Consider the following 21,185-nt stretch of genomic DNA (forward strand, 5'->3'; position numbering starts at 1 on the left):
GTTCAAGCGCAGCTACCAGGTCCCCTTCTAGCCACAAGGACAGTGCTGTGCCCCTCCCACCTCCAATGGCCCAGTGCTGGCACCCCAGGGCAGAGTGGAAGCTGAGGGTCAGAGGCCCCAGCCACCCCAAAAGCCTTCTGCTAGAGACAGGGAGCAGCCTCTTAGGAGCTGCCTTGAGTGACCCTTGGGTCGCCAGTCAGCAGGGCCAGGCCACCAGGTGACCTGAGGCTCAGAGACCAGGCTCACATGGCCAGGGCCTGGGCCTCCCAGAAGTACCCCACAGACCAGCATTCCCTCAGTGCCCTGGGCAAGGCCAGACCCTGGGGGCTGACAGGAATGGGCCTTGGGCAAGGTGGGCTCCAAGGGCCAGTCCTCCTCCTGGGTTCACTTGGCTCCTGCCACATTGGAAGTAGGCCAGGGCGGCTGCACCCTGGGAGGGTGTGGAGAGCCCAGGGAAGCCACGGGAAAGGGTGCACCCTGCCCTGCCCTGCTGGGTGAACCGAGAGGGTGTGGTGCCCCCTGGTGGTAAGATGGGAGGTGCTGCGTGCAGATGTGGAGGCTGGGTGGGAGTCAGGCTGAAGCTGGGCAGAGGGGCCCACGCAGGTCCACAGGACAGGGTGCTGGCGGGGGGCACAGTTTATTCCACTTCATGCAGACACAGTGACCCATCCGCTCAAGGAGCTTAAAAATAATACACTGAATCACACTGCATCTGTCCCTCACCTCCCCCGAAGACACAGAAACACTTGGCTGCGTGCGGTCGAGTCTGAGTCCGAGGGTCTGAGAGCCTCTGTCTGGGAACAAGGCAGCAGTGTGGGCCTGTGGCGGTGAGGGACGTGTCCTTTCTCACCCAGAGGAAAGTGCAGAGACAGGGCCTGGGCCCCAGGGCGGGAGGCCCCGCCTCACAGCAATTGGCACCGGGCAGGCCGGGGAGAGGTGTCCTTCTGGCGGCCATCCCCTGAAGGGCCAGCCCGGCTGTGCCTCACTTCTCCGGAGGCACAGGAGCTGGTGGCACCCCATGGCTGGTGGGCGTGCTGGCCGGGGTTGGGGTGGTCAGCACCCCACGCTCAGTCTTGGGTCTCCTCGGAGCGCCACTTAAGAGCGTGGTCCTTGTGGGCGTCGGGGAGGATCTGGTTACGCATGCCCCCAAGCAGGTTAGATGTAGCCTCCGTGGCCAGGATGAGTGGCTTCACCACTGTGGGGGGCAGCTGGCGGATCACACCTCCCACGGCGCCTGTCAGCCCCTTCTGCTCGTGGCCCCGAGATGCCACATCGCAGATGGTCTGAGCTGTGTCCAGGATGCCCTGTGGGGGTCAGAGGTCAGCGTCTGAGTGAGGAGGTGGGGGAGAAGCTGGGGGTGGGAGTAGGCGCTGGGGCCTCGTTACCTCTCGAACCGTGTCGTAGGCCTTGGCCACACCCTCCCGGAGGTCAGCGGGCTGCTGGCCCCTGCGCAGCCTTCGTGCAGAGCGCTTGTCCTGCAGGGAGCGTGAGATGGGTGCAGCCGGGGACAGGATGTCGTACACTGTCTCGGCTGTGGCCTGGGGGGCACAGGGAGCGTCAGGTGAGGGGAGTCAGCTCCAGCAGTCACCTTGGCCTCTGGGCCCCACATCAGCCTCAGGGGACGGGGCCAGACCCTGGCCAGTCTCTCAGCCTCATCCAGAACCATCCAGAGCTGTGCTGTCCCTGGAGCCCCTACTCAGCCTCGCCCAAACCCCTCCCACTCGTCCTCCCCTTCAAGGCTCCGCCCCTCAGGTCAGAGATTTCAGAGGAAACAGGACTCCTGAGGAGACTGGTCAGAATAACGTACAAAGGAACATGGATTAGGAAAAAGGTTCAGAAAGCTCTAGAGGTTCAAGATCCCTGAATGTCTTCTCAGACCCAAGACTCCTCCTCCTGCTGAGTACCCCATCTATGTCCCCCCATGCAGATCCACATGGTGCCTCGTCGGGGCTGCAATGTAGCTTGCCTGAGCCCAACCACATGGCTGCCCCGAGCCGCTCCTCACCGGGCTCCAGGAGCAGCCCCAGCAGAGACCTGGGGTCCCCCTCACTCACCCCAGGGATCGTCAGCGAATCCATCACGTCTGCCCTTCCTTCTGGCCTATGCTCCTCTGTCTTCCCTGCCCACACACCACCCACCTAGCCTCCCCACGTGGCTGGGGCTGGCCAGGACCCTCCCACACCCCAGCTTTACACACTCGGGGGGCTCTCTGGTGCCTGCTCATCCTTCCACCTCTTCTCTGGTGACCCTGCACCGCACCTCCATGCTGAATTGCAGGTCCCATAATGCACTGTGCTGTCTCTTTGCTTGTCTGCACCCTCATCCCCCAGCTGCTGTGAGCACCCAGCAAACGCCATGTCCATTCTTCAGGACTTAGTGCAGGGTCCCCCCCCACGCCCCCCAGCACCATCTCTACACGGCACTCATCACCCAGCACTACAGCTGTTCTCATGACTGGGTCCGCAACAACACTCTGGGAACCCGTCTGGGCCTGAATGAACCAGGGTCAATCTCGGGGCCTCATTTTCTGTATCTGCAGCCGCCCACAAGCCTCGCCTGTGAGCAGGGAGCCACGTGGGCTCTAAAGGCCTGGAGGGAAGGAGCACCAACACTCACCCTCCCGCACCGGGGGCCACGCAGACCTCAGGAGCCTGGACCTTGCAGGCTCAGCCCTGGCCTGGCTCTGGGACCCACAAAGGCTGCCTGTTCTCTCCCCTCTATGTCAAATGAGGCCTGGACTGCCCACTCTCTGCAGAGCTTTGTGGACAGACTGGTGTACTGTGGAACAGGGGGTCCCAGGCCCTGGCACCCACTCACCTGGATTGCCTGCACCAGGCGGTTGCTAAGTTCCAGGGCAGCGGAGGCAGTGGACGAGCCGAAGGAGGCAGCCCCTCGCTGCAGCCCCCGAATGAGGCGCCCATCCTTCCGGTACTGCTCGATGGGCAGCCACAGCAGGTCCCGGAAGCCTTGGACTGGCAGGAAGAGGCCTGTCAGAGATGCCCTGCCCATCCACCCTGCCTCAGAATCCCCCACCGCCTCCCCACGGCAGTTTCTAGGCCACTGGAGAGCAGCGGCAGTTTCCAGAGCCCCCGATATGACACTCACAGAGCTGGACGACCGAGTGCATGGGTCCCACACCCCCCAGCAGGCCAGGCAGCTGGTTTTTGCGGATGTCCTGCAGCCATTCATGGAGGGCATAGCCCAGCACCTTGTCCACACCCAGGAGCCTAGAGGGAAGGGCAAAGGGGAGAGCCTCGCACAAGAGTCAGGGGCAGGAGGACTGACTACCCACTGTGTGGCCCTGGGGCATGTTCCATGGGCCCCATCCCCTGCAACTTACACGGCCCTACCTGGAGGGATGCTGGTGCTCAACTTACGGAGGACTGAGGCCCCATAACCCCACGAGGATGGTGACTTGGCCAAAGTCACACAGCCAGTCAGGAATAGCCAAGGGGGGGACTGGGGACCCTGAGGACAGGCTGGGGTGCTGAGGGTGGGGGCTCACCCGTGCCGGCAGCAGAGCCGCTTCAGCTTCAGCTCAGAGCAGTTGAGCTGGGCCAGGCCAATGAGGAGGCCAGCAAATGTGCCCTGGGGAAGGAGGGGCCAGGTTGGCGTGATGGGGGAACCATTGAAGGCAGGCTCAGTGGCCAGTGGTGCTTGGACGCAAGCCCTGGCCCCAAGTGCCCCTGCCATACTTGGACAGAACTGGCCCCACTCAGGGCCTTCCAGGGACCCCCAAGACGGCCTGGCCCACGCAGCCACCCTACCTGGTGGCCCCACTCACCACTTGGTCCACGGTGACGTGCTTGCCGTGGTAATCCAGCCAGATGGGCACCTCGGATGTGAAGCGGAACTCCCTGGTTGGGTGGTGAGGGAGAGGGGTCCCTGTCACCGACATAGCCCCCTGCCGCCTAGCACAGCCCCCAGCCCTCAGCCCTACCTGAAGTAGATGGGCTGCTGCTCCGACGAGGACGCCCTGTGGCTGCTGCCTGAGGTCTCCTGCAGACCAGGTGCCTCTGTGCCCTTGGGTTGCCCTTCCTGGGGGCTGCTGGGCTGGACGTGGGCTTCAGGGTGAGCTGGGGGGAGGTCACAGACCAGGGATGGGACCAGGATGGGTGGGGGGACCTGGCTGGGCGGGAGGTAGCAGGCCTGGGTTCCCCCGACCCTGGCCCGGCCTCTCACCCTCAGCCAAGGTTTCCGTTGGGATTATGGGGTTGATGCCGGCCGCCAGGCTGGTGAAAAAGTCCTTGAGGAAGAAGAGGGCATCCTGCAGGGGAGGGTGTGGCAACAGGTCAGGCTCAGGCCCCGAGACAGGGTCCCCTAAGGATGCCTGCACCAGCCCACTGAGCCCACCCTGACCCACTCACCTGGTCCACGTTGAGCCGCAGAGGCATCAGTGAGACACGGAGGCAGCACTCGGGGCCCCCCAGGCTGGTCGTGGGGGCCACATGCAGTGCTTTGATGGTGAGCTGGGGCAGAGGGCAAACTCTGGGTGTCTGCTGGCCTCCTGCGTCCCCTTCTGGCCCTGTTCTCCCAGTGTAGCCCACCCCGGCCGCCCTCCTCCCAGCTCAGGCCCAGGACGGCCAGTGCTGCCCAGCCAGGAGCAGCTTGGGTTCATGGACAACGCAACCGTTACCCCACCTGAGCCCTCAAGGACAGACCAGGCCACCATACCATGTTGGAGTGGGCGCGACGCGGCATGCGCTCGCTCGTGTGCAGGTACAGGAACTTGTTGATCTGGGAGGAGGCCAGGCGGTCGCGCACCTCCAGCTCCTGCACAATGAACACCTGGCGGGATAGTGGCTGCTCCTCCAGCTCCACGCCGGGGGCAATGGGGCCTGGGGGGTGCTCCACTGGATACACCTCGTGCTGGAAGCTCACCTGGGGGGATACGAAGGCCTGGGCCAGGGTGGCTGGGCCTGGTGGTGGGGGAAGAGGGGCCCTGGGGGCAGCCTGGGACCCCTTTCCTGTGCACATCCCCATCTGAGCCCCACCACTGCCTGAGTGCCCACAGCTGCATCCCCACAGGTATCTCAAATGTTGCCTGGCCCACAGAACTGGACCTCCTGCAGGCAGGTGAGCCTACTTGTCCCCATCCCTCACCTGCCCGACCACCTGCTATCCTGAGAACAAATCTTGTTTGCTCCCTCACCCTCCAACCACTCCAACCCATGTCCACCAGCTCTGCTTTCTCAAAATCTCTTTCAAACCCCTCCACGCTTCTTCCACCCCTCTCTCCCCAACTCGTCCCTGCCTATCCCTTCCAACCTGCTCCCCATACGCCAGAAGTGTGTCAAACATGAGCCCACCCACGGCACGCCCTGCTCACAGCCCCCAATGCTTCCTTGAGAATCAACACCAGGCCCCATGGCAGCCTCTCGGGGCCAGGCCTCTCCCTCTAGACACACGCTCTGCCCCTGGTTCCTGGCTTGGTGTCACATGGGCCCTCGAACAAGTGAAGCCTTTTCTCTTTCAGGCCTCTGCCCTGCAGCTCCCTCTCCTCGGGGCCAATTCCCTCTCCTCCTGCATGGCTGGCTCCTTCCTGAGTTTCTTCTCAGCTTGTGTGGCACCCAAAGAGCACAAGCCACAACTCCCAACAGCTATATTCTGTCACCTGCCACCCGAGCAGCAGGCAAACATGAGTCCAGCACAGGGCAGGGATCATGGCCAATAGGTGATCCCCATCTGCTCATTTCTCAGGTGGAAACCTCGGTGTCACCCTCGGCCGCTCTCCCCATTTCACACACAACTCTTCCCACCATCAGTCTCTCTAGAACCTGACCGTGTCCCCGCTGTGGCCACATCAGCCCTCGCCCCTGCAGCAGCCAGAGGGATCCTGTGAGAACCCAGGTCAGGTCATGTCTCACCTCTCACTTTCTCAAAACTCTGCGGGGCCCCCACCTCACTCAAGTCAAAGCCAAAATCATGTCTGTGGTCTGCAGGGCCCTGCCCAGCCTGGCCTGCCGCACCCCTCTCTCCCTCCAGGCCACCCCTTCCTCATTTAGCTCCGGCTCTGCAGGCTCCTGGCTGTTCCCGAGCCAGGAATGCTCCCAGCTCGCAGCCCCCAGCACACAGCCCACTGCGGGAAAACTCTCCCTGTCTCCCTTCCTCAGGTCCTTGCTCAAATGGCACCTTTTCCAGAGGTCTCCCCAGAACCTCCCCGGGCCGACTCTCCCCTTTTCTCTGCTTTCCTTCCCCTCACACGTTTGTCACTATTGGACATGTTAGATAGATCTCACTTATTTACGCTTTTATTCATCAGGCTTGCTCTACTAGACCATAAGCAACATGAAGGCAGGCCTTGGTACATTGAGGCCTGGCGCGTGGGGTACCAGAAGCTCCACAGACACGCGCTGACTTAGCGAGGGAACTCAAACATGCTGAGATGGGAGGAGAGCCCCGCGGCTTCCCTGTTCATGTGCCCACATGGGCTGGCCCCGACCCCCACTCACCTTGCTCAGCTGGATCTCCATGAGGACATGGTGCTGCCGCCCGCTGCCCCCCTGCGTGCGCCAGGAGCTCTGGGGCCGGCTGGGGCCGGAGCTGCGGGAAGGGGAGCCCCGGGGGCCAGAGAGGCCGACTTTTGCCCTGCGAAGGGAGACAGGGGACAAGCTGACAGAGGTGTATCCCTTCTGTCCTCCTTTTAGCCTGGGCAAGGGACTCAGCTCAGGCCTGGGAGGTGAGTGGGGCAAAGGTGGATGAAGAAACTCAGGCCACCAAGAGGTAGATCTGGGTCAGGTGTCCAGCTGCTGAAGGGCTGGGTTAGACCGAGCCCGGGCCCCATCTCTGCCACCGGTTGCCACCTGCACCCCCCTCCTCCTTACCTGTGGCCAGGGTGGGGGCCAAAGTCTCGGCCGCCATAGAGGTGCCAGACCAGGGAGACCTCACGAAGCACCACGCGGCTGCTGGGCACTGGGAAGTGGGCAGGTGCCCGCAGCAGGTCCGTATTGCCCAGAGGTCGGGAGAAGTGCCCGTCCCGTATGCTGATGGGGCCTGGATGCAGCTGCGTCACCACGGGCTCCCCATCTCGGGGCTGCAGTGGTGGGGGAGGGGCCTGAGTGAGCAGCTGTGGTGCAGACAGTCCCAAACCCAGGTCTGCCTTTCTTTCCTGCATTGTCACATCGTTCTCCCAGCTTCTGGCATGAGATGACCCTCTGGGCCACCATCCCCAGAGCCTGGGTCTGAATGGCTGTCTAGGAGGGCCTCCGTGTTCTTGTTCCTGCCCACCCTGGCTCCCTTGGACCTAGCTCTTGCTGGCAGGAGACAGAGTTCAGATGTTCCCCACTGGCACCTGGTGCCAGAGGTCAGCGCCCCTGCCCCTCCCCTGCCTCTGTCCCTACCCCCAGCCTCCACACACCGGGATGCCCAGGCCAGGGGCATCGAGGATGCAGAACTCATCACTGTCCAGGGTGTCTCCATCCACCTCCTCCTCCTTGTCCTCTGACCCGAAGCTGCCAGCGGGGGCCCCAGCAGATGGCGAAGGGGGCTGGGCTCCGCTCCGTTCACCTGGGAACAGATAGACTGACACAGGCGAGGGCTGAGGGAGGGGGCCGCCTGTGGGACAGAGATCACTGTTGGGGGAGGCTGGTCCGTTATCTGCCTGTGCCCTCTGGCCTCCAAGTCCCCGCCACCCACCTGATGGCTGGGCCAGCTCCCGCAGGCTGCGCCCTGTATCCAGGAGGGCATCGGCCAGGTCCCGCTGGTTGATGAGGGCTGTCTCCACAGGGAGGCAGGAGGGCAGGGAGGCAGGGCTCTCAGAGAGCTGGGCCAGGTTGGGAGGAGACTGCAGTGAGCGGCACGAGGCAAGGATAGCCCCAGGACTCCCCCAACCCCAGGCCCTGGGGGCTGTGGTAGGGGAGGGGGCCTGGCCAAGCTCTGGCAGCCCATGTGGCCAGGCCTCACCTGTACCTTCTGACCAGCGATCTCCGTGGGGCTGGGGGGCCGGGGTGGGGGGCGCAGATCGCCAGCGCTCACTGCGTACTGCAGCAGGTTGAGCAGCAGGGCGCAGGAGTCGGCACAGCTGTGCATATGTACCACGTTGCTGGAGCAGCGGAGCTCAAACAGCGGCTGGCTCTGTAGGGGCAGGGCAGGGTCAGCAAGGCAGGGGAACCATACTGCGAGTCTGCCCCCACTCTCCAGACTGGGCCTTTCCTGCAGGAGAGGTTGCTCAGATGCCCAGGAACCCCACTCAATAAGTGAGCAAATGGAGGCCGTTGAGTGAAGGGGACGTGGCCCAGGGCCACCTGAGGAAGCAGGAGCCACCCCCAGGGAAAGGGCTCCCCAGCAAGGCAGGGCCTGCTATCTTCCTGTCACAGACAAGGACACTGGGGACCCAGGGAGCGTTCTGACCCCCAAGACTTGCTTTTCCCTGGCTGCAGCTGCCCTCTGTGGTGGGGCCAAAATCCACCATTCATTTACTCATTCATTCAGCAAACACACAAGGACACCCTGGATGCACCAGGCTCTGCCCAGAAAAGGACAGGCATCTTCCTGATCGTAACCTGTGTCCAGGGCCAGGGAGCAGAAACAAGAAGGCACGTGGGGAAAGGGTGGCCCTGAAGCCTCCACCTGGCTCTGGGGACCTGAGGACAGGCTGTACTCACCAGTTTGCCCTCGGTGCTCCCCTTCCAGGTTTTGATCATGAGCTCCAGGAGGTCAACATCCAAGACACAGACATAATCTGGGGCAGAAGGCAGGAGAACGTTCGTGAGGCTTCCTCACACCTAGCCTCTGTCCACCACCAAAGGGAGAGCCCTGGGGCTTAGCTGGCCACAGCCCTCATGTGTGTGCCTGGCCGGCTGCTGAGTGAGGGCAGCTGGCTACTCTGGGTGTCACAGGGTTCCTGCCCACCTCGCCGGAGATCCAGGGCCTCCACCTCACACTTGTCGGACAGGTACAAGGCAGAGTTGTCGAGGATGAACCTGGTGGGGAACAGGGCTGAGAAGGACCTGGAGCCATGGTACGCTGGGGCTCCCAGAGGCAGCCAGGGCTGGCAAGGGACCCTTGGGGGTCCCAAGCCCACAAGAAACTGCAGTGGTCCTTCTCGGGCCTCGGTGAACGGGTTCAGTATCCCAAGACACAGGCCCATAAACAGTAGGTGCTCACTAAGTGCATGTGGGCTTGGCATGGGGCAGCACCTAGTAGTTCAAAAGTACTTCCAGCTCCGCCACCACGCTTGGGCGTCAAAACAGTCCGGGAGGCACATACTCTGTTTTTTCCTATGGTGTTCACTGTTCTTTTCAAATAAGGCTTTACTTCAACAGTTATATAATATGAGCTCCATTAAGATATTTTAGCAAAATAGTCTTATTAAAAAAAAAAAACCAAAATTATTCATAATCCCCAACCCCAAATCCTGAGGAAACCACTCTACACATCTCTTCCCAAACTTTTCTATGCAGCTACACACACAGATGTATAGGAACGCCGCCCCTCCCCACCCCGAAGCACGTTTTTTTTTAACACGTCATCTTGTAATTTTTTACTCAGCACGGCACTATGTGGCTTTCCCACATTTTTCGATGTTATCCTTCACTTGACTTTAACCGTATTCCAGTCATTGGGTGGCCTGTATGTATTTGCTCAGATTGCAATTTGGGGACATTTAGATAAACTGTTTACAAGAAGCCCTGGCAGTGCAGTGGTGAGGTGCTTGCCTGTTAACCGAAAGGTTGGCAGTTCAAACCCACCAGCTGCTTCACAGGAGAAAGATGTGGCAGTCTGCTTCCGTAAGAATTACAGCCTTGGAAGCCTCATGGGGCAGTTCTACTCTGACCTAAAGGGTCGCTATGAGACAGAATCGACTCAACATCAACGGGTCTGGGTTCAGGTTGTTTATAAGTTTTGGCTGTTTTAAATTATACCACCAATACCAGTTACCACCAAATGGACTTCAACTCATAGGGACACCATGTGTGTCAAAGTAGAACTGTGCTTGATTGGGTTTTCAACGGCTGGTTTTTTGGAAGTAGACTGCCAGGCCTTTCTTCTGAGGCACTTCTTAGCAGCTGAATGCATTAACCATGTGCACCACCCAAGGACACCAAATTATACTACAGAGGCATCGTAGTCCATCTCTCTTATCCTTGTATCCTTAGCACAGGCCCCAGAAGCGAGATACCAGGTCAGAGGGAGCAAATGCTTTTTCTGGCTCTGTTTCAAAGGGTCCAGTTGGCTTCCAGGAAGCTGGAACACATTTGTGTTCCTGGGGAGGGGCTATCACTTGGATGTACAGGAACACACAGCAGTGAGGCAGCAAGCCTGGGGCATTGGCTGCGGTAGCCTGGCTGGGGCCGGGCTAGGCCCAGAGCCTGGGGGCAGCCTGCCTACCTGAGCAGGAAGGTGGAGGTGTCCATGATGATATTGCTGGAGAGAGTGAAAGTCTCCGCGGTGATGAGGACACGCACAGGGAGGTAGAGAGGCCTGGGGGTCACACTCGGGCTGCAGCAGACTCCTTATATCTGAGAGCCTGCCCCTGGCCCCCAGCCCACCCCCCCGGTACCTGTAGTCCACAGCACAGGAGAACAGGTGTGTGTGCAGGACCGTGATGACCGTCGGGGGCAGGTAGCCAAGCACTGGGTCGTCCAGCACATCCAAGAACTCCAACAGCTTTGGGGGCCAGGGCAAGAGGGGCGTGAGGATAAGGCAGCCTCTTCCCCTTCTAACACCTGCCTGTCCCAGCCCAGCTGGGGCCCAACTGCCATGCAGCAACACAGCACAGCTGCCCACCACACCCCTGTCCAGGGCTCTAGACCAGCCCGTGCCCCTCCTGGCAGCCTCCTACCATCCAGGAGACCTGCCCCGCCATGCCAGGAGCCCAGGGCACCGGCTGGTGGCTCTCCATACCATCCATGCTCACCTGCGAGTACCAGCTCTGCTCGGGCGGGGCCATACAGTAGCGCAGGGTGGCTCTGTGCAATCGCAGTGTCACCAGGAACTCCTGGGTGGTGGGGGAAGGTATAGTCAGGGCAGTGGGGGCCCCCTGCCACACTCCAGGGAGGCAGTCACCCTTGCTGAGTGGGTGGGTGGTGAGTAGGGGCAGCTGTACCTTGACGTTCTTGTGGGGGTCCAGGTGGATGCGTACAGCGGTGGACAGCATATGGGGGGCCTGGCCATGGCCCTTGTGGCTGGAGGCGCCCCGCTCAACCAGCCCTTCCTCCGAGGGGTAGATGGTTGGGGCCAGCTGGGCTGGGGTCATGAAGCTGGGTAGCTCCAGGCGGCTGGGCAGCAGGTAGTCATCCACGGCCGCTGGGGAGGGACGTGGTGAGCCCCTCCCAGGCCAGCCAGCCCCACCAGCCAGGGCCGCCTCTCTCCTGAAAGCCCCCTGCCCGACCAGGGACCCTCAGTCCCGAGCCCGCACACCTCGGTGGTAGAGCGTAGCCTTCTCAGCTTCCAGGCAGAAGTAGCTGAGCCCTGGCTGGCCGCAGTGCTGGGAGACGCTGAAAAGGGTGCTGTGCTCCACGTCTAAGACCAGCTCCCCGTGAGTGGCCTCTAGCCGTTGCCCACCCTCACCCTGTGGATAGAGTACCGGGCCTGGCCAGCTGGCTCAGCAGCTCCCAGGCCCTCAGAATATGAGGGGCTTCCTTGAACCCTGGCCTGACTAGGGTCCACTTCAGTCTCAACCAGACTCCATGGGAGGTCCTAGGTAGTACCTGGCTCTTGACAAATGGATAGAACGACGCCTGCCCTGCCTGCCTCCTAGGGACCCGAGAACGTTCATTCTAACCCCAGAGTTAGCACAATGCTAACGCACAGTGGGTGCCAGTAAGTGGGTTACAGATGGAATGCGTGGGCCATTGGTGGGTGGGCTCTGCTGGCTGGACAGGCAGGCTGCCTGGGCCCGTGTTTCCACCCTCCCCACTAGGGCTGCTCACACCGTCTTACTCTCCTTTCAGTGGGGATGCTGGAGTTAGGGGCTCCCCACCCCAGGGCTGCTTCTCCTGCCTGCAGCTTGGGAGGCAGGCCCAGGCGTCTGTCGGCGGCATGCTCGCTCACCTTGCTCTCACAGAGGGCAGTAACCCGGCCCTTCAGCACCGTTACCAGTGTGGAGAAGGTGCTCTGGGGATGTGGGCTCAGGGGCTTTGGGGCGGGAGGCTGGGGGGTGCCCGACGTGCCAACTGAGAAGAAGTGGGCCTCCTCGTCGTCCGAGTCTGAGTCTGGGGGGAGATAAAAGCAGTGGAGTGGGAAGGAGATCTGGGGATCCCGGGGTCCCAAGCTCCGTGGCCCCACCGTGGCACCCCCATACCCATTTTGAAGGCCGACTTGCACATCTTGAAGGCACCTAGGAAGCCAGGGGGTTGCGCAGTGGGGCCAGTCGTGGGGAGCAGGTCTGCAGGTTCCCACATGAGCAGGTCGTTGTTGATCCTGAAATGGGGGAGGAGGTGAGCAAGGCCAGGGACAGCCCCCGCCCTGCCCCACCCGTGGCTGTGCTTCCACCTGTTGTAGATGCTCTCGTAGACCTCCTTGCTGGGTAGGAAGATGTGGACGCTGGGCAGGGTCACCTCCAGGCTGCACTGGGACAGTGCCAGCGTCCGGCTCTGGAATGCTCTCATCTCCTCAGGGTCTCCAGGAATCACCATCTGGACAGGGAGTAGGGAACCAGAGCCTCAGCGGGAGGAGATGCAGAGCTGACCTTGGGCTCCGGAACCAGAAAGGCCTGGGCTGGCATCCTGCCCCCCGGGCTGGGGACATGGACCAGCCTCCTCGTGTGCAGGGCTGACTACACACCACCCCCGCTCTAAGAATGTCAAGTTCACTGCTGCTTTAATTTACATGAGACCCCTAAGACACACATCATTATGCCCATTTTACAGACGAAGAAACTGAGCACCAAGAAGTTGGTAATGCCCAAGATGACACAGCCATAGAGTGGCAAAACCTGGGTCAAACGCTTCATGTGTCTCATGCAATCCAAAGCACCTTCGCAGAACAGGATCCTGAGGCTCCAGTATACACCGCCCACAAACGGCAAAGGTGCAATGGGGTCCTGAGAGTTCTGGCTGAGGACCCTGCTCTCCCAGGGACCTCCCCTCACCAATGTGCCTTACTCCTGGCCCTGTGAGCAGGGATTTCTGAAACCTACTGACCCGAGATCGTGGAAGGGAAAAAAATCCACCCTGCCCCTCCAGGTGGTCCTGCTCCCCACGCTACAGCCACACAAGTGGCTCCCAGAGCAGACCCGGAGGTCCGGGGATAAGGCAGGGCTGGTCTCACCTCCTCGGTCTCATACATGGTCCTCCTGGAGGAGAAGGGTGAGGGCTCAGGCTCCCGCAGCTCACAAGGGCTTTCGCATGACGCCTCCAGCTCCTCCCCCTTGTCCAGCGTCACCTCCCACTGCGTGCTGCTCTGCTGCGGGTTCAGGGTCACCACTACCCTGCCAGGACACAGGCCTGTCACTGGCCTGCAGGGCCTCCTGCTGCCCCCACTGCAGAGCACCCTCTCCTGCCCACTCCTCTGGGAGCAGCCACTTACTGGGGCAGGAAGTACTTGCGCCCAGGGCTCCTGGGATCCAGGGCTCTGGAGATGCGCAGGCAGGGGACGGGTGGCTTCCCTCCATCTTCGTAGGTGCCTGGGAGGGACAGGAAAGGGTGGCCATCGCCGCCTCCTTCCACCTCTTCCCAGGCCATGTCGGGCTGGTGTAAGGCTGGACCCCACTGTGGTGACACGCCCTAGCTCAGCCCACGGTCTGCAGTGGTCCAAGGACAAAGAGATGCACTGCTCACACCCAGAGACCAGGGAGAGGTGAGGCTGATGTCCACAGAGCTGGTGTGGACCCGGACCACAGTCTGCCCCGGTGGGACTCAGGACCCCAGGGGCCCGGCCCCTGGCCCAGGTGTTGTCCCCGGGGGGCTCTTACCATGCAGGTCGGAGCAGGTGAGTTCCAGGCGGATGGGGACGGGGGGGCCAGGCCCGCTGCTCAGCTCCGACCGGAACTGGGGCTCACTCAGCTCCAGCCGCAGCTGCTCAGCCCGCACGGCCCGGCCGGCCCAGGGGTCCCGCTCAGGCCGCAGGTCAGCGATGGGGAAGCGCAGCCGCAGCGTGGCCCGGGGTGCTGAGAGCCATACCACTGCCTGCTGTTCAGCTGGCAAGGGTTCCGCCTGCGGGAGAGCAGGGGTAGGGGTCAAAGCAGCCTGCCAGGGCTGCCCACTGTGGCCAAGAGCCAGAGGACCTGTACCCTACCATCGCCTGGCACTGCTGGGCACCTCACCATCAGGCCAGTGGGCGGCTCAGGGGGATTGGTGGCCAGGTGCAGCAGGGCAGCAAGCCGATCCAGGGCCCCCAGCTCCACATCAGCCTGGAAGTCGGCCAGTTCCAGGGCCAGCTCCGAGTGGCAGTGGCAGGCGGCCTGGCGCCGGAGTCGGCTCTGTGCACGAAGGTGCTCAGGTCAGTGAGGGTTGAGGGGTGGGAGAGGGCAGGGCCGGAAGGGGCCTCCCTGAGCAAACACAAAACACAGAGCCCTCCTAGATGGCAAGGCGAAGAGGGACCCAGGAAGGGGCTAAAGATCCTCAGTGCCCTGTCAGATGCAGACAACCACGCTAGTTTCTTTATTAAGAGGACTCTTCGCTCCCAGCCTTGGAGGGCAAGCAGGGGTTTGCCACATTGAGGGACGGAAGGGAGCAGCTAGACTAGGAGACCAGCATGGACCAGGGCACAGGGGTGCTACAGAGGTGTGCCAGGGCCAGGGATCGGACTGTGGTCTGGGTGGAGCACGGGTAAGGAGGGTAGGGGTGGGGAGCAGAGCAGGAGGCAGGGTCCTGGGTGGGGGCTGCCCAGGATATGAAGTGGCCAACAGATGCAAGGCCTAGAGTGGGGGATCACCTTGGGCACCCGGCGCAGGGTCTGTATGTGGCGCAGATGGGCACAGGGCCGAGCGGAAGCCTGGGAGCCCAGGCTGCTGGGGAAGCTCAGGACCTAGAACGGGCAGGGAGGTGAGCAAGGTCCTTGTGACGCCGCAGGCTGGTCCTGCCCTCCACTACCCCGCCCCCCCGCCTCCAGGCCCTGCTGCGTGCACCCTCACCCTGCCCTCACCTCCGTGTACTCGGGCTCCCAGGCACCCCTGGGCCACAGACACTCCAGCACCTCCAGCTGCCCAAAGCATACTTCTGTGCTGGTAGTTCGGTAGCCCCTGGCACCCACCCGAAGTTCCCAGGACAGCTGCACAGCCATACCCGTTAGCCTGTGGGAAAGAAGACAGGCATCAGAGGGCAGGCTCGGGGTGCTCGGGTATCTCTCCTCAGGCCCCAGCCTCGGGCTTGTACCGGACATGGCTACAGGGACAGGCCCTCTGGAAGCGCGGCCGGAGGTGGTGGAAGTCACGGGAGCTGAAGGGCCCATCCTTGGTGGCATCAAACTCGGCAAAAAAGCCGGTGGTGAGGTCAGGTGGTCTGGCATCCGGGGCAGACGTCTGAAGCAAGGTCAGTGTCACGCCCCCCAGGGTCATCTTCAGCAGCGAATCAGGGCGCAGGGTATCCGGGAGGGGTGTGGGGGTCGCCTTGCCTGAGGGAACAGAGGCTTCACCAGGGGCTCCCCAGAGCTCACAGGCACCCCAGAGAGGGTGATGGTTGAATGCTTGCCTGGGGAAGAGAAGCCCTGGCCCCCTGGACTGGGGCAGGCTCAGCTTGCCCCACTGTGTGGCTCTGGTGGGGGCGTGGCCAGGAAGGGTGGCTCCAAGAGCCTCATGCATGTACGGCAGGCCCTGTCGAGGGTCAATCTAACCCCTCAAGATTGCCGAAAGGACTGGATGTGACAAAGTAGAGAAGACCCTCAGCCCAGTTCCTAACACACAGCAAGCACTCAGCGGATGTGAAGCAGAATACACAACCCAGGAGGCTAGCACGCCTCATCATCCCCTTTACAGAAGGGGAAACTGAGCCTCGGAGTGTGTGATTGGCCCCCCAAGCACTCTGGCTCTGTCCACGGTGTCACCAGGGAGCCATGTCACCGGTGGTAGACTCCAGGCATTCCAGGAGGCCTCCGCCATAACACACTGCGAGGCCTCGTCCAGCCCTTCCTGCCCTAGACCACTGCCCCAGGGGCCCGACTCACCAGCTGGGCGGGCCTGGGCCGAGAGCCGGTGGGGGGCTGTGTTACTGTGCGCAGAACTGCTCAGGTCCACGTCGGAGAGCGAGAGCTCAGAGAGAGCAGAGGCTGCACTGCTTGTCAGGCCAGCCATAGAGAAGAAGAGGTCTGCAGGCGAGGGCAAGGGCCTCAGAGCACTGCACTCAGCGCCACTCTTGCCAACCACCACACCTGGGTCTGGTCCCACACCCACCAGTGCTGTCCAGGTTGACAAGGGGGTCCAGGCTGGGAGGCTCGGCCCCGGCCCCTGCCTGCAGCTGCTGGTTCAGGTCCTGCTCAATCAGCCACAGGTCCTCGACACCCAGCGGGCGGCTCTTGTTCAGCTTGTCAGCCAGGCCCTCGGGCTCTGCGGGGGGACGCTTCAATCTAGCTGGACCACCCCACCCCGGTCAGCCCCACCCCTGGAACACCCAGAAGCCTCACCTGCGAGGCTCATGGCGCCTAGCAGTTCCTGAAGCTGCTGGAGCTGCCGCGGGGTCAGGAGCAGGTGCAAGGAGCCCAGCTGTCCAGCCACCTCCAGCTGGGGGCATAGGGGGTGGCGATGGGGCCTGCACAGGCCACCTAGGCCCTTTGCAAGCCACCACCCACCTGCCCTTCCCCTAGGGAGGCTGGATGCCTATTGCCAGGCCAAGATATGCCACCAACTTGCTGTGTGACTCTGGCCATATAACTTGACCTCTCTGAGCCTCAGGTTCTCCAACTGCCAGGGGCAGTAATTCCCCCCACTCAGTGCCCTCCCCATCCCCTTCGAACTAGGCATGATCTGCACTGCTGAGGAGGAGCCTGGGGGCCCACCTTGGGGCCCGGAAAAGCCTCGTTCTGCTTCAACTTCACCGTCAGCTCCATGTACCCTGAGCAGCTGCCAATCTGCAAAGGGGGCTCTGGGGGCTCTTCCTGGGAGGCAAGAGGACATGGGGGATCAGAAGGGATAGGGGAGCCCAAGAGGTCAAGGGCCAGAGAGAAAGAGATTAGAAGGAGCTAAAGACTACATGAGCAGACAAGTTGGAGAGCCTCCCACCTGTGGGGGCAGCTCTTCAAAGTGCAGGCGGACCCCCGTCAGTTGCAGCAGCTTGTGGAGGAAGGCAGGCGGCTGGTGCACGTCCACTGGGGGCGCTTGGCTTGGGTCCCGCACAGCTTCGTCACAGTACTCCAGCCTGGAGAGGGAAACTCAACTCTGGCCCAGTGCCCCCAGCCCTGAAGCACTTCCTTCTAGGCACTGTTCTATCTGCGGGCGCAGGGTCAGGGTGCCTGCAGAGCCTGCCCCTCACACTTGCCCATCCCGGGCCACCTCATCCAGCTTGGGGCTCAGCCAGCCCTTGCTCCTCAGACTCTCAGTGTCTAACCCACTCCTGGGGCCCCAGCTACCACTCCAGGTTCACAACATAGCCACATGCCTCCACCCTGGAGTTCCACCCAGACCTGCCCTCCGCGTCCCAGGAGGCTGGGCTGGGGGCAGGGGCAGGGCCACCTGCAGCCCCCCAGCTCAGCCAGCACCCACCTCTGCACGAGGACCTCCACCGCCATGCCGTGCTCCTGGTCCCCCCGCATGTGCTCTACCCTCATGATGGTGTCCAGGAAAGTCACCTTGATCCTCCTCAGCACTGAGGGATAAGGGGGGTCTCAGGGTCAGAGGGAGCAGCAGCGGGGTGGGACTCGTCCGGTGGCCATGGGGGGCGGGAGGCAGGGCCACTCACCGGTCTCAATGGTCTGGGCAAACATCTCCAGCCCCTCTAGGGGCTGGGGCGACTCCGAGGGCTCAGGCAGCCCATCCCGAAGGCACTCATGGGCCAGCTGCAAGCTCGTGCTCATGCATGAAGCCCAGCTCTGGGAGTCGGCCGCCCCTGGGCCTGTGGGTGGGAAGAGGGGCTCAGGCACACAGGCCCATCTGCTCCAGGCAGTCCAGGCCCCTCCCGCTTGCTCCCCTCCAACTATGCCCTGTCCTCCCCACCCTGACCTGGGCCCTGGCGGGGCTTCAGGGTGAGCTGGAGGCCAGACACCAGCACGGTGCAGTGGTCAGTGAGCAGCGCGGCCCAAGGCACGGCCACCTCGATGGAGCCCACGAAGCCTTCCACCAGCTCCAGCGGTGATGCCATCGACTCCAGGACCTCGTTCACAGACTGGAAGCGGGAGGGGCAGAGCTGGCTCCGAGCAGCCCCAAAGCTGGCTGTCTCCCTGGCTGCTGCCCCCCTCCTCCTGGCTCCTCTTGCCACCTGAGCCCATGCTGACCCCTCAAGCCAGCTCATGTGTTGCCTCCTCCACTCATATCAGAAATACTGCCTGAGCACCTTCTGTGTGTTGGACACTGAGGTTACGTGAGTACTAAAATATTTGCATCCTCTCTCAGGGGTCAGAGTACATGTAGAGGGGAAAGGGTGCTCGGGAGGCCACATGGGGGTCCTAACCCAGCCTGGGTGATCTGAGCCGGGAACTGAAGGATGAAGGAGGAAGCCAGGCAGAGGAGCTGGATGGTGGTGTTCCAGGCCTGGCAGAGAGCGCAGGGGCACCCCCGCCTTTACTCTGGGCTAGGGCACCGAGCTCAAGAACCTGAGGCCAGAGAGGAGCCCCGACTCCAAACGCTTCGTGGGGCTGTACTCCTCTCTGGGGGACAAGGTTAAAATGTCTGTTGGAATTGGACCCCCTGCCTTCTATGTGTGACCCCAGTCGCACCACGACGTATCACCCAGAAGGGACCTCAGTGACCACCTGGTGGATCTGTGAATAAACAAACACATGCAGAGCCAGATGGTCCCTTGGGATCAAGTCCAAATTCCTTACCCGCAGATTCTGATTGGGAAATTGAGGCCTAGAGATGGGACAGGCCTAGGACTAGTCTAGTCACCAGTGTACTGAGAGAACTGAGACAGGGACCCAGGCCTTTCTCCTTGTCCCCTCCCAGACTCCCCTGACACTGGTTGTCAAGGTGGGGGCTGCAGGCCAAGCAGCTGGGGGATAGGACTGGTTATCAAGAAAGCTCCTGCGTTCCACCTGGGCCCATCTTCTCCCTAAAGGCTGGCAGGAAGGTGGCCTAGCTAGGAGCCAATTCAATCCCCAACTGGGCAGGGCAGGGCCGGGTGGGGGTGTTTCTGGAAGTAGAAAGGGGCAACCCAAAAGTCTTTCAGGCCAGTCTAAGAGACCGAGATCAGAGGTCAGAGAAGCACCCCCCTCCCCGAATTCATAGCTAAGAGGCTCCTGGGAGCTGCCCCCAACTCAGAGCCCACCGACCCACATTTGCTCAGGAAGACCTGGCCAACCCCCCAAGCCCAGCTTCTCCTGCCCAGAGTTGCAGGTCTCCTCACGCCCTGCCGCCATGTGACCCCTTCTGAATCCAGCATCTCTCCCCGTCTGGCCAGCCAGAAGACTGTGAAGCTCCTGACCCCAAGTCTACCTCAGCTGCTCTGACCAGGAGGATTGACCCATTGCCAGCCCCAGGCTGGGGCCTCTAATTGGCGGCTCCTTTGCGACTTGCCATTGAGTCACAGCCCCTCACCATCTCTCCAGCCTCAGGTCTCTGACCCAGACTTAAGCCTCCTAGCTGCCCGGACATCTCCTTCAGCCTGCCCCGGACCTAAGGCCAGGCATCTCTGCTTCCTGAGGGGTCCCCTCCAGGCCTGGGGGCTGATTCCCAATCCCTTCCCTCAACACCGCCTCTGGCCCACTCTCTCCAAAGCAGGAAGTAGACAGCCAGCATTCACCAGAGATGTTGATCAACATGGGAGATGACGCGTCTGTTGACATCCACATCCGGAGGGAACCCCACCCACCTGGGCTGGGATTGTGGGGTCAGAAGGTCAGGGCACCTTTTCCACAGGTGCCCCCCCCCCAGGCTCCAAACCCCTAACAGCTTGCCCAGGGCTGACTCCTCAGCTCCCTCCTTGCCCCCTCCTCAATCCAGCCCCCCAACTCGATGTGCCTTTCCTAACACTCTCCAGACAAATGATGTCCCACTCCCCAGCCTCGGTTTCTCCTCCTGTGAAGTGGGGACAAGGACCACCTTCCCACCCAGCTTCTGGCTCTCTGGGAAGGACCTGGGGAGGCCAACCGGGGTCCCTGACACCAGGAAAAGGCCGACTCCCTGGCCTCGAGGAGCCCGGAGCCTGATCCTCCTGCGTGACCCCAGTCGCCAGGGGCCTCAGGTCGCTGTACCTCCGCCCCTGGTACCCCCCGGGGCTCGGGCTTGGCTCCTCACCCAGGTCTCCAGGTGGATATCCCGCAGGGCCACGCTGCCCTTGTACAGATCGAGGCTCAGCTGATCCAGGCTGAGGTGCTCCTGGAAGAAATGACCCAAGTAGTGTTGCAGCAGGTAGCGGCAGACCCGTTCTTTGACACAGTTTGACCATGGCCACAGCCATCGTGACATCTCGTAGTCCGCCGGGCCCAGGCCGCCTCTGCTCCCCGCCAGCCCGCGAACCCTGGCCGGCTGCGCTGTTCACTAGAGCCCCCGGCTTGCCCCTCCGCTTCCCTAGGCGCCAGGCCGCGCCCCTGGTCGCTCAGCCACGCCCCCCACGCTCACTGTCATTGGCCATGGCAAAGGGAGAGGCCTACTGATTGGCCGCGTGGGGCGGAGCCTTCGAGCGCGAAAAAAGGACAGGACTCTCTGCAAGATATAGTGCTCGTAATCACGATATACGCTTGCGTAAAAGTACTGTGTGGGCGGACCTTTAACCTACGTTTACAAACTCTGGGAAGGCTGTTGCTCTGGGTGCCAGTCCTGCAAAGGAATGCGCATGTGCTGACTCGTCCCACTACTTTAGGTAGTTGGGGAGAATTTAAAGGGACAGGGTCCCGTCAAACTTGTAGAAAGCTTCCCAGAAGAATAAACGAGGGTGAGTTCCGCAGCCCGCAACTATGGAAATTATTCAGCCGATAAACATTTGCTTGTTACAAAACGCCTTCGCATCCTTTAACTCATCATTCAATCCTCATAACACCCCTTAGGGTAGGGCTTGTTGTCACCAGGTTTTACAGAGGTTGCCAAGAACCCATCACCTAGGAGGTCTGGAGCCCACTCCCTGCCAGGGAATCTCAACGGGAGATTAACCCTTCCTTCTCCCTGCCGTTGGTCAGGCCTGGGATAATAATACCAGCTTTTCATATCTCTAATCCTAAAA

General features: G+C 61.7%; 1 protein-coding gene and 1 long non-coding RNA gene across 6 annotated transcripts; one reads left to right on the top strand and one right to left on the bottom strand.

Annotated features, from left to right (window-relative positions):
- Nucleotides 1-556: 556 nt before the first annotated feature.
- ATG2A (autophagy related 2A) lies at nt 557-20,550 on the bottom strand. Of its 5 annotated transcripts, none has more exons than XM_049892418.1 (41): nt 20,264-20,550; nt 18,032-18,194; nt 17,772-17,924; nt 17,576-17,678; nt 17,096-17,231; nt 16,873-16,971; nt 16,501-16,597; nt 16,271-16,423; nt 16,045-16,185; nt 15,258-15,495; nt 15,028-15,175; nt 14,818-14,910; nt 14,207-14,362; nt 13,856-14,096; nt 13,471-13,567; nt 13,213-13,372; nt 12,436-12,578; nt 12,245-12,363; nt 11,995-12,155; nt 11,362-11,512; nt 11,048-11,247; nt 10,859-10,939; nt 10,502-10,608; nt 10,330-10,422; nt 8,851-8,921; nt 8,604-8,680; nt 7,909-8,073; nt 7,636-7,762; nt 7,358-7,554; nt 6,825-7,033; nt 6,453-6,588; nt 4,675-4,881; nt 4,368-4,469; nt 4,183-4,267; nt 3,941-4,076; nt 3,785-3,857; nt 3,506-3,588; nt 3,106-3,227; nt 2,818-2,972; nt 1,386-1,538; nt 558-1,304 (listed from the first exon to the last, which is right to left on the bottom strand). In XM_049892418.1, the coding sequence occupies exons 1-41, from the start codon at nt 20,432-20,434 to the stop codon at nt 1,068-1,070; spliced, it is 5,739 nt and encodes a 1,912-aa protein (XP_049748375.1). In that variant the 5' UTR covers nt 20,435-20,550; the 3' UTR covers nt 558-1,067. The 5 variants fall into 5 exon arrangements, with proteins under 5 accessions (XP_049748372.1, XP_049748375.1, XP_049748376.1 ...); XM_049892419.1 differs by having other exon boundaries at nt 7,358-7,506; nt 7,903-8,073; XM_049892417.1 differs by having other exon boundaries at nt 7,903-8,073.
- On the top strand, nt 5,028-8,861 carry LOC126081018 (uncharacterized). The gene is made up of 3 exons (XR_007518276.1): nt 5,028-5,076; nt 5,701-5,850; nt 8,431-8,861. It is a non-coding gene; the product is annotated as an uncharacterized LOC126081018 (long non-coding RNA).
- Nucleotides 20,551-21,185: the final 635 nt, after the last annotated feature.

The sequence above is a fragment of the Elephas maximus genome, chromosome 7 (genome assembly GCF_024166365.1).
Source record: "Elephas maximus indicus isolate mEleMax1 chromosome 7, mEleMax1 primary haplotype, whole genome shotgun sequence".
NCBI classification, from domain to species: Eukaryota; Metazoa; Chordata; class Mammalia; order Proboscidea; family Elephantidae; genus Elephas; species Elephas maximus.